The sequence below is a fragment of the Alligator mississippiensis genome, chromosome 12 (genome assembly GCF_030867095.1).
Source record: "Alligator mississippiensis isolate rAllMis1 chromosome 12, rAllMis1, whole genome shotgun sequence".
NCBI lineage: Eukaryota > Metazoa > Chordata > Crocodylia > Alligatoridae > Alligator > Alligator mississippiensis.
Window position 1 is genome coordinate 40,793,628 of NC_081835.1, and position 14,854 is coordinate 40,808,481.

General features: G+C 46.9%; 1 protein-coding gene across 6 annotated transcripts in view; it reads right to left on the bottom strand.

The window, feature by feature from the left end:
- Positions 1-14,854, bottom strand: part of IP6K1 (inositol hexakisphosphate kinase 1) — a 102,773-nt gene that overhangs the window by 24,419 nt on the left and 63,500 nt on the right. For 3 of the 6 annotated variants that reach the window (XM_019497002.2, XM_014607961.3, XM_014607959.3), the window contains exon 3: positions 9,875-10,206. In XM_019497002.2, the coding sequence (XP_019352547.1) occupies positions 9,875-10,097 (223 nt within the window). In that variant the 5' untranslated portion in view covers positions 10,098-10,206. The remainder of the gene's footprint in view (positions 1-9,874; positions 10,207-14,854) is intronic. The other 3 variants (XM_019497005.2, XM_019497004.2, XM_059716132.1) reach the window with 1 other exon arrangement.

Genomic DNA, 14,854 nt, shown 5'->3' on the forward strand with positions numbered 1-14,854 from the left:
GCTTCACAAAGGGCAAGTCATACCTGACCAACCTGATTGCCTTCTATGAAGAGATGACTGGCTCTGGGGACGTGGGTAGAGCGGTGGACATGATCTACTTTGACTTTAGCAAGGCTTTTGATATGGTCTTCCACAGCATTCTTGCAAGCAAGCTAAGGAAGTATGGGTTGGATGAATGGACTGCAAGGTGAACAGGAAACTGGCTGGATCATTGAGTTCAAAGAGTATTAATCAATGGCTTGATGCCTAGCTGTCACCTGGTATCAAGTGGAGTGCCCCAGGGGTGGGTCCTTGGGCCAATTTTGTTCAATATCTTCAACAATTACCAGGAAAATGGGATGGGGTGCACCCTCAGCAAGTCTGCAGATGACATCAAGCTGGGGGTAATAGATATGCTGGAAGGCAGGCTAGAATTCCAGAGGGACCTACACAAACTGGACAACTGGACCAAAAGAAATCTCATAAGGATCTCATAAGGACAAAGGCAAAATCCTGCACTTATGATGGAAAAACCCCATACTCCAGTACAGGCTGGGGACCATCTGACTAAGCAGTAGCTCTACAAAAAAGGACCTAGGAGTTACAGTAGACAATAAGCTGAATATGAACTTACAGTATGCCAGTATGTTATTGCTGTGAAGAAGGTTAATGGCATACTGAGCTGCATTACCAGAACCGCTCCCAGAAGGTGGACGGAAGTTATTCTTCCCCTCTATATTTGGCACTGGTGAGACCACATCTGGAGTACTGTGTCCAGTTTTGGGCCCCCCCACTACAGAAATGATGTAGACATATTGAAGAGAGCCCAGCAGAGGGCAACAAAAATCATAAGGACATATGACTTGAGAGGAGAGGCTGAGAGAACTGGGCTTATTTATTCTGAAAAAGAAAAGATTGATGGGGGATTTAATAGCAGCCTTCAGCTATGCAAGTGTGGTTGCAAAGAAGATGGAGCTAGACCAGGGAAGGGCAATTATTTGGTTGAAGGGCTGCTTAACAAATTCTGGTGAGCTGTCAATGGCTGCAACGGTAGCCCTGCCCCTTGACAGGTACCTCACCCCCTAATTGCCATCTTGGGACTGGAAATGCCACCACTGACCCCTGAACTTTGCCACCAGAAGTCCTTCCACTTGCCCCTTGCTGACATCTTGAAACCAGAAAAACACCCAAATTGTATACTAAAAAAATCAAACATCTACTACAACTTATTTTAATTTTATTTTTTTTAAATATTTTTGTCCTGATTTACATGCATTTGCATAGTGTATTCAGAGGCAATTTCATAATAGTTCATAATATAAATTGCTGCGGGTAAGGGGATAGATGTGGGTGGTGTGGATGGGGAGTGGGTGTGCGTGTGGTGGAGTGTACGGGTGGGTGTGGAGGGGTGTGAGTGTGGGGTATATGGTTGCGTGGGGGCTGTGGGAGGGTGTAGATGTGTATGGGGTTATAGTGGGGATGAGAGTGTATATGGGAGCGTGTGGGTGTGTTTGGAGGGGGGTGGGGTATGTGGGAGGGTGTGGGTGTCTGCATGTGGGGGACTTGATGGTGAATACAGCAACAACTTGGCCAGGCCTACACATAAAATCTTTGTGACCAAATTAAAATAACAGTGCATCTTGCACAAAAATGCAAAGTGGCAGCTGGGACCGTACAAAATAGAGCAACCCCAATTGGTTTTACTCTCTGTGCTAGATTATGTCAAATCAAGAAAATGGTCAGAGAACTGACATGCTCATCACATGTGTGTGCGTCTCAGAAGCCAGTAAAGGCAAGAAAGCTACATATGCATTTCAATTGAGCTAGCAGCTAAAGAACACAAAAGGCTAAATATGCATCTCAAGAGAAACTTGTAAAAGATACAGAAAAGATGCCCTGTACATAATAAACACTTCTCCCAACAAACATCCTAAGGTATACGGTATTAAAAATGTCTGAACCATTCAATGTATGTCTGGAGTTTGAAAAACAAACCATCACCTGTACAAGCTACTGCAAATGTGCCCCATTGATATACAAATACCCCAAGACAGGTTTGGTGACACCTCTAAGTATCCTGTCTGACTGCTCAAGCCCATCACCTGTAAATTGACCTACAATTGCAGTCTGCAGAGATGCACATGTTTTTACACCTAGACAATACAAGAACAGGAGCCAGGAAATTAATAGTTATGATATGATGATCAACACCTTTTCTTCCCTGTTTGGACTCTAATCGGCCAACTATTAAGGAAAAATGGTTTGAAGTTATACAATTAAATAGTATAAGAACTAACAGAATTTGCCAGCAAAGCATGCACTCCAGGAGAAGCAGAGAGAGATCACTACTACATCACACCCAGCTTAAGTAGCAACAGATCCTGCTTGGTGAAAACTGCAAGACTGAACCAGCTTCCTTTGCTGGCATTCGTGAGAGAACACTAATGCTGCTAAATATGTACTAGGACTGCGGAGTAGCTCATTTTATTTTGAGAAGGAGTCTTTTTCTGTATTTTGGTTTTATAAGCTTGTTTGTAGTATTGTTACTAAAGCCTTTCTGCTATTGATCAACCAGGTGTTGTGTCAATTCTTGGGGCACTAGGTTTACTGGAGCGTGCAAGTCCCTGGATCTGCATGTAGTCGCAGTGGCAGCACACGGGGCCAGCCTGACCTAGCCCCATAGCAGATGGCTCCCTGAGCTCCCACCCCTCTGCCCCAGCAGGAGTCCCTGGCCTTGACCCAGTGGAGCCCATACCTGAATTCCCACTCTCGCAGGCAGGGAAGCTGAGAACAGCCACAGTCTCCAGCAAAAGCTTCTGTCAGGCAGATGCTTCTGGTCTCTAGCGCCTCTAGCTTGGGGCTGGGGTGGGTCAGGCCAGGCTGGGGCTGGGGGGGCAGGGCATGGTTGCTTAGCAACCAAACCCACACCTCCTGCATGGAGGCACTGACTTGCAGAGGGCCAGGGCTTACAGAGAGGCCCAGCAGGTTGGCTGTAATTGTCTGGTAGGTCAGATCCAGCACACAGGCCATATTTTACCCACCCCGAGCTATCATGTTCTCAGTGGTGGCAGATGACAGAACAAGGAGCAATGGTTTTAGGTTTCAGCAAGGGAAGCTTAGGTGAAATATTAGGAAAAACTCTCAAGAGGAGAGTAGTGAAGTACTGGAACAGGTTATCCAGAGAGGTTGTGGAATCTCCATCTTTTAAGATTGTTAAGACCCAGCTAGACAAAGCCTTGGCTGGGATGATCTAGTTGCGGATGGCCCTGCTCTTGCGGTCCCTTCCAACCCTGATTTCCATGATTCTGTGATTGAGCAGCTACTCAGTCCCTGGGAGTGATGCTAGTCTTGCCACAAGACTAGAGGCGCAGTCAGGGAACTGTGCTGTGTGATAGCACCGGAACCCAGCAAACTATGAGCTCAAGGCTCTCCTTCCACTGCCTGCTGCGAAAAATTCCTGTGCATGCATAACTTTTATTACTGACCCAGGGGCTATAGGGCAGGACACTGTCCTTCTCCCTCCATTTTTACAGATACAGTAACTGAGTATGCACAAGGTAACTTCTTGTGTAGCTGGGGAAACGCTCAAGTCAGCCATAACACCTTTGGGAATGAATGCGCCACATTTTATTCACCTAATCAGTCCATAGCCACTCAACCACACTTCCTATCCAGAGCCAGGAATAGAATCCAGGACTCTAGCTGTGCCACTTATGTGTAAGGTAGGCTAGTTCCATTAAAAGAATTATAGTTGGTGGCCAGTTTAATCTCCATCTGGTCCTGGAACTACAACATTGGACAGTATCAAAGGAACTGGGTTCTAACCTGGACTCTACCTCAGACTTCCTGTAACTAGGACCTTTGGAGATAGTTTTAATAACTGTAGGCCCCCTCCACAAATACCTCTCTGAATTCTTTGGCTTTGGACAATAATGCCTTAGAAACCTTAAACATTCAATATTCAGCAATGCCGAGGGAACATGCAGAAAGAATTTCTTCTTGTGAGCTGCTAGCCACCTCCACCTCAGCAGGATAGGGAACACTGAGCCATTCACAAGTATGGATAAGCTAGTTCAGTCCTAGGTGCAGCACCAAATGAGCCTATTTTGACTTGTTTAAGATTTAGGATCCAGGTTAGTACATTTACTGTCAGGAGCTTTTTAAAGCTTGCAGGTGGGCAGTGAGGCAGATAGCAGAGAGGAACCTAAGGGTGCATAGGAATGCTGTCAGGCTACAGGGCCCATACTGAGTCTTTAAAATCAACAATAGCCACTGATGCAGGCACACCTAGACACACAATCTTATTGCAGGTCCATTACTGAGATGGTGTTCTGTGTCTGGGTCACTATGATCTCACTTTACCACTACAATCCAGGGCGGGATTAGTAGGGGTTTAGAAATGGATATAAACCTATGGTTTGAGATACTCCTGATATGAGATTTTTAAATTGTCCATAGAGATTAGGATGTTTCCTTTGATGGACGTGCTGTACATAGAAGCTTATTTCCAGTAATTATTGACAGGGGTCACCCTGAACAATGGAGGCCCAGAAAAGCTTCCTGTACCCCTCTGGTACATGAGACTCTGCAACCCTGAACCTATGGGATTAGAAAGCCAGTTAAGATCTCAATGTTAACTGCTCAGTCAAAGTCTCCCATACTAACTACAAAGCAAGTAAATGGAACAAGCAGAAAAAGGTTGCTAGCTAACAACCTCAGGAAGCACCCTCAGGCACTGCTTCTCCCAGAGCCATAACTCCATCCTGCAGAGCAGGGGTTGTCAACTGGGCTATGCATATCCCCAGGGGTACTTGAAAAAGGTGCTAGGGGGTATGCTAGGGGATGAAGCACCACCAACCACCACCCCACACCACAGCCAGGGGGAGGGCGAGGGCAGCAGCTCCCCTCTGCCTGCCACACAGGCACTGCCTATCCCGCTACCACTGCCATCCACCATCCCACGCCGCCACATGCAAGCCCCACCCCACCCCACACTCTGCATCTGGCTGCCACCACCAGAAGGGGCATACTCCTTTAAACAGGTTGAAAACCCCTGCTATAGAGATGCCAACAGAACCTGGAAACAATACAGTATAAGTACCAATCAGGACTACTTTCCATATTGGTTCCCAATATGATCTGCAGAGCTATGTTGACATGGTAGTGCATGCCACTGCTTCCACACATACAACCACAATTAAAGAAGCTTACATTGCATTCAGGAATTCCTTACAACTAGTTTCCTTCACATAAGGGAAATATTTCCACTTACAAGAGAATTCTGCAATAAGGGGCTGCCATTGCTATGGAGTAGTTACAGGGATGAAGCAGCACCTTCACTGGGCATTTCCTTATGTCTACAAGTATACAGATTTTCTCCATATCTCACACACTCATGGGGGATAGGTAGGGAGACTAATGATCAGCTCCTGACATTCTACTGGACAAAGCAAGGATTCTGAAATTCCAAGACCTAGAAGGCCATGGGAAACAGGAGCCCCATTTTGTGGCAGTGACCTGACCTGGTAGAATTACTTTCAAAAGTAAATAACTCAGAAGGTCTTCAGACAGGGAAAGTGCTGAGCAAGTGGAATCCCAGCTAATGCAGGATGTGTAGGAGGTACTCCCCACTGAGTACAGATTCCCAGAAAATATGGAAAAGGGAAAGAGATGAGGTCATACAGGAAGTCTATGGCACAGCCTGGGAGGGGTATTCTAAATCTCTACCATCTTGGACTTTAACTGCAAGACCATGGCATTTTCCTTTATGAAAATCTACCAGCCCAAAACACTGGACTCATGCACAGCATGACTTAAATCAGGAAATAAACACCACTGCTCAAATTGGGAAGATATCTACCTTAAAGCTAACTGCTCAGTCCTCCTCATCCTCAGAAAAGACTAGAAAAGAGACAGGACTCACCAAATGCCCCAAAGGCCAACAAACACTAGCTGTGCCAGTCCAGACTAGGGAAAGAGTTGTAAAGCAGCAGCTCTTCCCACTTCTGTATTTTTGGTAATTGCACTTAAACTGCTTCCCACTTGGGAAGAAGTTTTTCATTTTAAGCAAAGGGAGTCCTTCTGAGAGGATTTTCCAAACTGGACACAATTAATCACAGCCACTGTGTATACATCTCTCTGATAGCCACGCAGACTGAAGTTAACTGCTGTAAATTGGCATTGGTTAAGTGCCCAGCCAACTGTACTCTACAAACCAAAGTGTGCATATAAAAGAGGTATCTGTGCTGACTTCATCATGTGCCCACTAATCCATCATCAGGAGGCTATATACCACAGGGGCCACACACTACACAGGCAGACCTCCCAGCTCCCCTCCACTGTGCAGGCTGCCCAGTGCTCCCCCCTACGTTGCGGTCATAGCACAGGCAGCACAACTCCCTCCCGCTGCAAAGTGCATCACCCACTCCTCTTCCTACTGTGCATACCACCCACTTGCAGTGTGTGCAGCCTGGCTCCCTTCTTTGCCACACACACAGCTTGGGCACTTCAGCCCCCTCTCAGCCACAGGGGCAATAGCAACTGGAAGGAGGAGGAAGAGGCAGGTGGGAGCCTGTGATCTGCATGCCAACACTTTTGGGGCTGCATGTGGCCAGTGGACTGCCAGCTGGACAGCCCTGCCCTATAACACTCAACTTTAAGAGAAAAGTTGCCAAGTTGAGAGTAACACTTGTGCATAAATTACTTTCTACCAACTATTATTGTTATTAAAAGTAACACCAAAATTATTCAGTGGCAGGGCTACAGTAGGAGAAAATGCAGTTTTCCTTCACACACACGGCCAAATATTACTGGGCTCGGTGCCTCACTACAACAAAACTGCATGTGTACTCAGCTCTCATGCCTCTGGACAGCTCCTCCAGTCCTCCAGGAGGATCAGAATTTAGTTTGCTGCTGTGGCACAGCACACCTGCTCAGCTAAGAGCATCTGTTCTTCAAATAAAAAAGTTGGCTACCCTGCACCCTGTATAGCTAGAAATAGGTAGGTATCATAGGGTAAAGAAAATTCCTGGCTAACCAATGGCATCTGCTGTTCACATCAACCCAGAGACAGACTTTGAAGCAATTTCTTTTTAGAAACACAGAGCTATTTTAGACATCTTAAAAGGTGATCATGTGCCACACAGAGAGGTGCATTCTGATCTGGAGTTTATGTTGGACTTGTGATATATTCCTAACCCAGAACCATCCAGAGATGATAATGCTGACAGGCTGGAGGAAAGCCAGGAAACAGGCTCTCCCTTAAAGAAGTTCTTGTCTAACATTTCATATTCCGATATAAACCCTGTTCACCTGAGAGAGGGAACCCAAATGTACCTCTAAGAAAGGTAGAATGCCTGCACAGCAGGCAAGGCACCAATCTATGCTGAGACAGCTCATGCTTCTTTGCTCCTGCCTACTGCACTCCTACTTCCCCAAAATGTCAAGCATACCAGGAAAAAATGAGGTCAAGTTTCAAACCACCAGTTTAAAATGTTATCTTCAGCACTTTATTCTGCTTTCTATCATTTTGCACAGGGCACCTATTCCTGTACATGGGTCCCTTCAGAACTAGAGTCTGTAAAGTGGAAACAATTCTAACAAACCCACAAAGCACAGACAGAGAAGAACTGCTCCCCAGGGTTGGCTATGATGCCCCTTGGTGGTCAAATGGTTCCTGCCCTGCTCAGCCTCTAAGATACTCTCTCCCTTTTATTTCACTTGCCACATCTTGATCTTTTTAGTAGGTTTTGAAAGGTAGGCTGCCCAAGGGTCTTAGACTGAGCCTTAGTCTATCTTCCTGCCAGCAGATCCCTCACAGATCCCACTGATCTCAGTTGAACCCCCTCCCCTCAACAAACCCCTACCCTGGCCTGTACATGTCCCCAGGGGACCTGTTGCCTTACGAGCTGTTCACAGCCTCTGACCTTCCCCTACAGCCATGCCCATGCCTCAGAAATGTTACTGATCTTTCACATCAGTGGAGGTATGGTCCCAAATCTCTTCTCTAATGATTCAGGCCTCTATGCCCTTATTATTCGCTGCCTCTCGTGGGCTATGGGCCCAGTCTTTGCCCTTCCTGGATTGTGGGCTCACTGGTCCTGTTTAGTCTCTATCCCTCTTGGGCTGTGGGCCACTGGTCCTAGTGCTCACCCCTCCAGGGCCATGGGTCACTAACCCTAACTCTTTCTCTCTCAGGCTTTGGGCCCTTGGCCCAGTCTCTGTCTCACTATCTCACTCTCCTGCTGGACCAGATCCTTGCCCTCTTGGGCTATACTGTAGCTTGCATCTTGTCCTGGCAAACTCCAGCCTGACGTGCCTCCCTGGCACTCTGGGACCTCCTATCCTCCCCCATCAGTCTCACCTGGTGTACTGATCCAAACTCAAACCAACAGAAGTGCATTGGCTGCAACTTAAATCTAAGTGCACTGGTTGTCTACTAAAAACTCCCATTCATTGAGTGTCTCCATCCCCTATCAACCTTCAGCTCATCACTTGTTCTCACGCTTCACAGGGTCTCAGTTAGTCAAACACATGTGAAGGCTGAGAGGGGATCTGGTGGCCGCCTATAAACTTGCCAAGGGGGACCAGCAGGCAATGGGAGAGTCCCTGTTCCTCCAAGCAGTAAGTTGACTGAGAGTAGATTCAGACTAGATATCAGGAGGCACTACTTCACTGTCAGGGCAGCTAGAAGCTGGAATCAACTTCCAAGGGAAGTGGCGCTCGGTCCTACCCTGGGGGTCTTCAAAAGGAGGCTAGATAATCACCTAGCCAGGGTCCTTTGACCCCAGCATTCTTTTCTGCCCATGGCAGGGGGTTGGACTTGATGGATGTACTCAGGTCCCTTCCAACCCTACCAACTATGAAACCTGCAACAGCTGTCTTGCAGCAAGGATCTTTCCCCTTTGGCCTCCAGGGCCAGACTGACCATTCTGGCTAAGGATCTGGGTTTATACATCTCCCAGGCCCTGCCCTCTTCCGTTCAGGTAAGTCCCTGGACTAGCTGCAAGTGTTTCCGGATTTAGCTTACTGGCTTAACTCCAAGGTAGCTTACTGCTGCTGGTCATTCCTGCAGTACTATCTTGTCTCCCATACAGGGCTCTAGCCTACTGTACTATTGCAGAGCAGCTAGCTCTGCAATAGGTATTGGTAGCAGGTAAATCCCTGGGGACCTGCTCTCTGGCAGGTTATAACAAGCAGCCTCCCCTTCATGAGGCTCTCTTGGCTGTTTTTTTCATCCTTAAAGTAACAAGAGCCCTAGGCTCCCTGTTGCAAAAGGTCACTTTATTGTTCTACTTTCACTCAGTGTGAACAAAGGGTGATACTAAGAGCTCTTCAAGGAGGCTCAGAGGAAGAAACTTTTTCATTTCTGCTTCTGTCAAGCCTTCAGAGGCAGAAGTTAAATGATGCCAGGTGCCTCTTCTCTTCTCCCCTACCAAAGCCTAGACCATGAGTACTCTAAGTACACAGCTGAAGAAAGAGAACTAATCCCTTCCATTTAACTGTTTCCTTGACTGATAAGAAAAGCTAGAGTAACGTTTCTAATGTGCCCACTGAACTCTGAACTGAGTTAAGAAGAGAATTTCACTGCCTTTCCATCTATTTGGCATACATCAAATATGACTGAGTAGGGATCTGGTTAAAGACTTTATTAGACTGAAGCCTGGCAGTACAATCAGCACTCTACTCTAGATGTCTCTATATGCATCTCCAGCTGCCTGCTTAATGTGAATGCACAAAGAAAGCCTTTCTTCACCTTAGTTTCTATCAAATTAATAGTTAGCAATGGAATAGAAGGACTTGAAATGAACCAGATGAAGACCGTAACACCACAGCAGCACATCAGTGTTTCCTCAGTCAGAAGCCCCATGTAACATGCAGTGGTGTTGGGACTCACCTTTGTACTCAGGTGTGAACTCCTTCATTTCTGGGGGCAGGGACTCATAGAAGCGCTGTTCTCTGGTAATAAGAGGCTTGCACACGGTGTGGTCGTCGTAGCGCATCATGCTGCTGTGGCCACCCACCTGGTGAATGAAAGGCTCCAGCAGGACCCCTCTGTCTCCAGCTCGACTGGCATTCTTGCCATACTTGCCCACCTCCATGGTTTGACAAACACACATTGCGTTGGGCACTGGTGACACACTTGGGGCATGGGAAGAGCCACATGGGCTGGGAGGGAACAGCAAGTCACAGCTAGAAAATCCCTGGTATTAGGATCGTTCTGATAATCTGGAAAACAAAAAGAATCCTGTGAGACAGGGTCACACTATCAGACAAACCCCAGGCTCCTTGGGACATTTTACAACATGAAGCCCAATAAGTTTTCTACTAAGGAAAACATGTCTGCAGCCTTCCAATCACACTCCACTTACTATTGCTACTTGTCTTGGGGCCAGAGTTCCTTGTGCTCCCTCCTTACTACTACCTTGGTCTTCATGAACTCAGATTCTTTACAGCCAGCATGAATTTTCCCCTTTTCTAGAGTCTCTCCTACACGTATTTGCCAAGTGCCAAGAGAAAGGTTGTATTGACTAATATTATGATTCCACCATCAATATTTTGATTCCACCACTTTCCATGGTGTAGCTGACCATCCCATTACAGCAATGTCAAAATGTAGCACAAGTTACAAGAGAGAGAGCCTCAGTCAAACCTCTTCCCCTTTCCCTACCAACAGCAAGCATTAAGAACAGCACAGACGCACCAAAAAGTCCTCTGGAATATAAATCCCGCCACTACATTTTTAGGATCTAGTTGACTAAACTGGTAAATTCTAGTTTGTCTTCTCCCACTTCCCCTTCCTAACATCTAGTGCTTCCCCTTCAACTCACATGAAATATGGTCCAACATCTTTCCAACTGTCTGCACTGATCCCCTCTGAAGCTGTTCACCGGCTTCTTGCTTCATTATTAGACACTACATTTGAGCTTCTTGCTGTTACATCAAGGTATTCCACAATCATAGCTCTCTCTCTACTTCCTTACTTCACCCTCCACTTTGCTACATAAGCAGTGTCAGCTTCCACACTCTACTACTCTTTCTCCCTCAGCCATTCCCACATATTCATACCTAAGCCATTGTTGTTAATGTGAAGTCGCATTAAAAATCAAAGATGGTCAAAATTAAGCTTCTTAGATTACACCCCAACCTTCCTTCTTTTCTGTCAAAATGGATACTTTCACTGCTCTATGTCATTCAGGCCTGCAACTGAGGCAATTGCTACACAATCTCTTTAGAGCAGGGGTGGGCAAAATATGGCCCTTGGGCCGTATACGGCCCACCAGGCACTTTCATCCAGCCCACAGCATTCACTAATGAATTGTGCCCTGCCCAGCCCTTCAACTCACAAGGGTGGGAGCAAGTCACCCATGCATATACACACCTTGCAACATATCCTATTGTGCCTCGCTCCCACCCTCGTGGGCAGAAGGGCCCAGCCCTGCCAGCAGCAGCTTCTGGTCAGGGCTCCTGCTCCCCCATGGGAACCTGCTTGCTTTCCTGGTGTCCAGCTTGATCTGGCCAGCAGGCAGGGAAGACTGTGGTGGTGGTGGCAGGGGCAGAGCCGGTGGAGCTGCGGCTGGGTGGGAGTGCAGAGGGCAGCTTAGAGCCCACACCTATAGGGGCAGCAGAAGCTCAGAGCTTGGCTTGGCAGGGTATGGGTACAAGGGAGGTTGGAAGGTGTGGGGACCTCCCACACACTCCCCAACATGGTGTGCAGCCCCCACTGCTGGCAGCAGCAGCAGGCACGGGCTCTCAGGTGCTCATGGCAGGCACAGGTGCTGGCACCCAGCAGGGTATGGCTCCAACCAGCACCATGGACAGTGGGGTGAGGAGTGCAGCCACCTCTATTGCACACCACGTGCCTGTAGCTCCCACACTCGCACTGTGGGAAGCCCCACACTGGAGCCAGCTACCTTCACTGCCCCTTGCTGCACAGGTCCCCAGAGTCCGCTGGGAGTGGAAGGAGTCCCCACCCCCTGTTTCCCCGCAGAGTCCAACATGGGACTTCCCCCAGTATGTGTGCGAGAGCTGCAGGCACGCAGCATGGAGCCCCTGTGATAGAGGCGGCCAGGCAGGGTGTGATCCCTACCCCCCATTCTCACATGCAGCGCTGGTCAGAGCCACACCCTTTTGGGCACTAGCACTGGTGCCAGGCATCAGTGCCCTGAGCCCCTGCTCCCCACCTCTCCCCCCCGCCCCCCCACTGCCAGCAGCAGGGGCTGCATGACATGTGGGGGAGTTTGCAAGAGGGCCCCACAACCCCCATCCTCCCTCACACCCATACCCCACCCTCTGGAACCAGCATGTGCCAGAAGGGGGATCCATGGGTCCCTCACATGCCGGATCCAGTGCCGCCAACTCTAGCCAGTTCAGGATTGTGTTGCAGTGGTGCCCACTCCAGAACCCATGCTGCAGGTGTTATCTGCACCAGACCAGCTGGAACAAGCACCACACATGACTTGCATCCTCGACCAGCCAGAGCAGGAACTGTGGGCACTGGTTCCAGTATGTGTGGGGAAACAGGAGGGGCCAGGGAAGACTCCGGGCCCAGTCCAGTTTGCAGGGTCAGCCCCATGCCATTCATCCAGCCTGTAGACTATCATAAGAACTACATTTACTGGGTCAGATAATACTGTATCCTGTGTTACACAGTGGTTGAGAGTGGATGCTGAAGAGGGAGTTAACAGAATATAACCAGAGTTTTTCACCAGTTCCTCTCCAACTTGCAACCTTGAGCATATAAAACCTAGGAAGTTCTGATTCAGAGGCTGTATCCCTAGCTCCAACGCTCAATAGCTACTAAGGCACCTTTCCTCCAAGAATCTGTCCAATCTCTTTTTGGATATGGTTACATTGTCAGATTCTACATCATCATGTGGCAATGAGTTCTATGCTTCCATTATACGCTGCGTGAAAAGACTTTCTTCTGTTAGCTTTAAACTGACTACCTACTTGTTTCATGTTGTGATCCCTAGTTCTTGTATTGAGAAAGACTGTAAATAATAAATTCCTGTACAATGTCCCCCCTCAAGCATCTCTTTCTAAAACTGAATAGACCCAGGCTCTTTAGTCTCTCATGTAGAAGCCCTTCCATACCACTAATCATCCTTGTTGCCCTTCTATGTACCTTCTCTAATCCTTCTATATCCTTTCTGAGGTGTGGATACCAAAACTAGGCACAAGTATTCAAGATATAGATGCACCATGGGTTTACAAAGGGACATAATGACCCTTTCTGTTTTGTTCACAATTTCCTACCTAACAATCCCTAATATTTTATTTGTCTTTTTGACAGTCTGCCTTGGTCTTTAAAAATGTGAATAATTTTGTGTCATCCAGAAATGTGGCCACCCTTCTACTCACCCCTTTTTCCAGATAATTTATGACTATGTTAAGCAGCACCAATTCCAAAACAGATCCCTGGGTGACCCATCTTTCCGTCCCAAACACTGACAATTTATATTCACTCTTTGTTTTCTATCCTTAAGCCAATTTCTAATTCCTGAGTGGACCTTCCCTGTAATTCCATGACTACCTAATTTCATTACAAGCTTTTCATGGGAGACCTTGTCAAAGGTTTTTTGAAGCCTAGACACACTATATCAACTGGATCGCCCTAATATTCCTGCTTACTGACATCCTCAAAGAACTCTAGTAGGTTTGTGAGGCACAATTTCCTTTTGACAAAACCATGCTGATTTCTCCCCAGAAAGTCACGTTCATCCATGTGCTGAACAATACTTTTATTATTTTTTCCACCAGTTTTCCAGGAACGGAAGTTAGACTCAATGGCCTACAGTTCTTTGGGTCCCCTCTAGAGCCCCTTTTAAATACTGGAGTCACATTAGCAACCTTCCAGTCCTTTGGTTTTCAGTGATAAGCTGTATGTTACAGTTTGGAGTTCAGCAATTTCCAATCTGAGGTTCTTCTGGAGCCTAAAACAAATGCCATCAGATCCTAGTGATTTGCTACTGTTCAGTTAATCAATTTCTTTCTACAACCTCATCTACTGAAACCTCAATTTGGGTCAGCTCCACAGACTTGTTCCAAGAGAGGATGGATCTGGTGAGAGAATCTAACATCTTCCATAGTGAAAACAGATGCAAAGAATACATTTAGTTTCTCAGCAACAGCCTGTCATCCTTTTGTGCTCCTTTTACATTGTAATCATCCAAAGGCCCAAAGGGCAAGATAAATCTGACGTCCCTATTTCAGGCAGTTTTAGTGCCCAATGGGCACTCAAGAAATCTGGATTTGATTCCCAGTTTTTTTACTCTGAGACCTAGAGCTATGTCACCTCAATTTCTCTAAAACAGGGACAAAGGCAACTTCCTCACTGGGAGATTATGAGGATAACAGTCCTTTATGGACAAAGACTGTGGAGACTGAAGTCACATCAGTAACTAAGCAGGTCAAAGCCCACATAGTAAAAAACCTTTTGTAGGAACAGCACTACTTTGCCACCAGCTCCTAAGCCCTCAAGATAATATTTTTACCCAATAAAATGTTGTATCTACTCAGTAACTCTTTTTGGTAATTTTAGGTGCCAGCCAGGTCCTGATCTATTTCTAGCGGCCTAGCAGCCAGTCCAGGGAAAACTATGTATAGAACAGCAGCACAATTATATTTGTCTTGAACTAAGAATCAAACAAAAAGGAGACTAAACATCACAGGCTGCAGAATAACACATTCAAGAGCTATCCTAAACATTCACATGCAGGTACCATGACCACAAAGAAAATGAACACTGGAAATAAAACATTCAGAATTAACACACTAGATGGGGTAAGGGGACATTTGGCTAAGACTGCTGCTCTGAGAAAACAAAGCAGTAGCTGTAGCCCACTGCAAGTACAGCCAGAAAAAAAACACATTC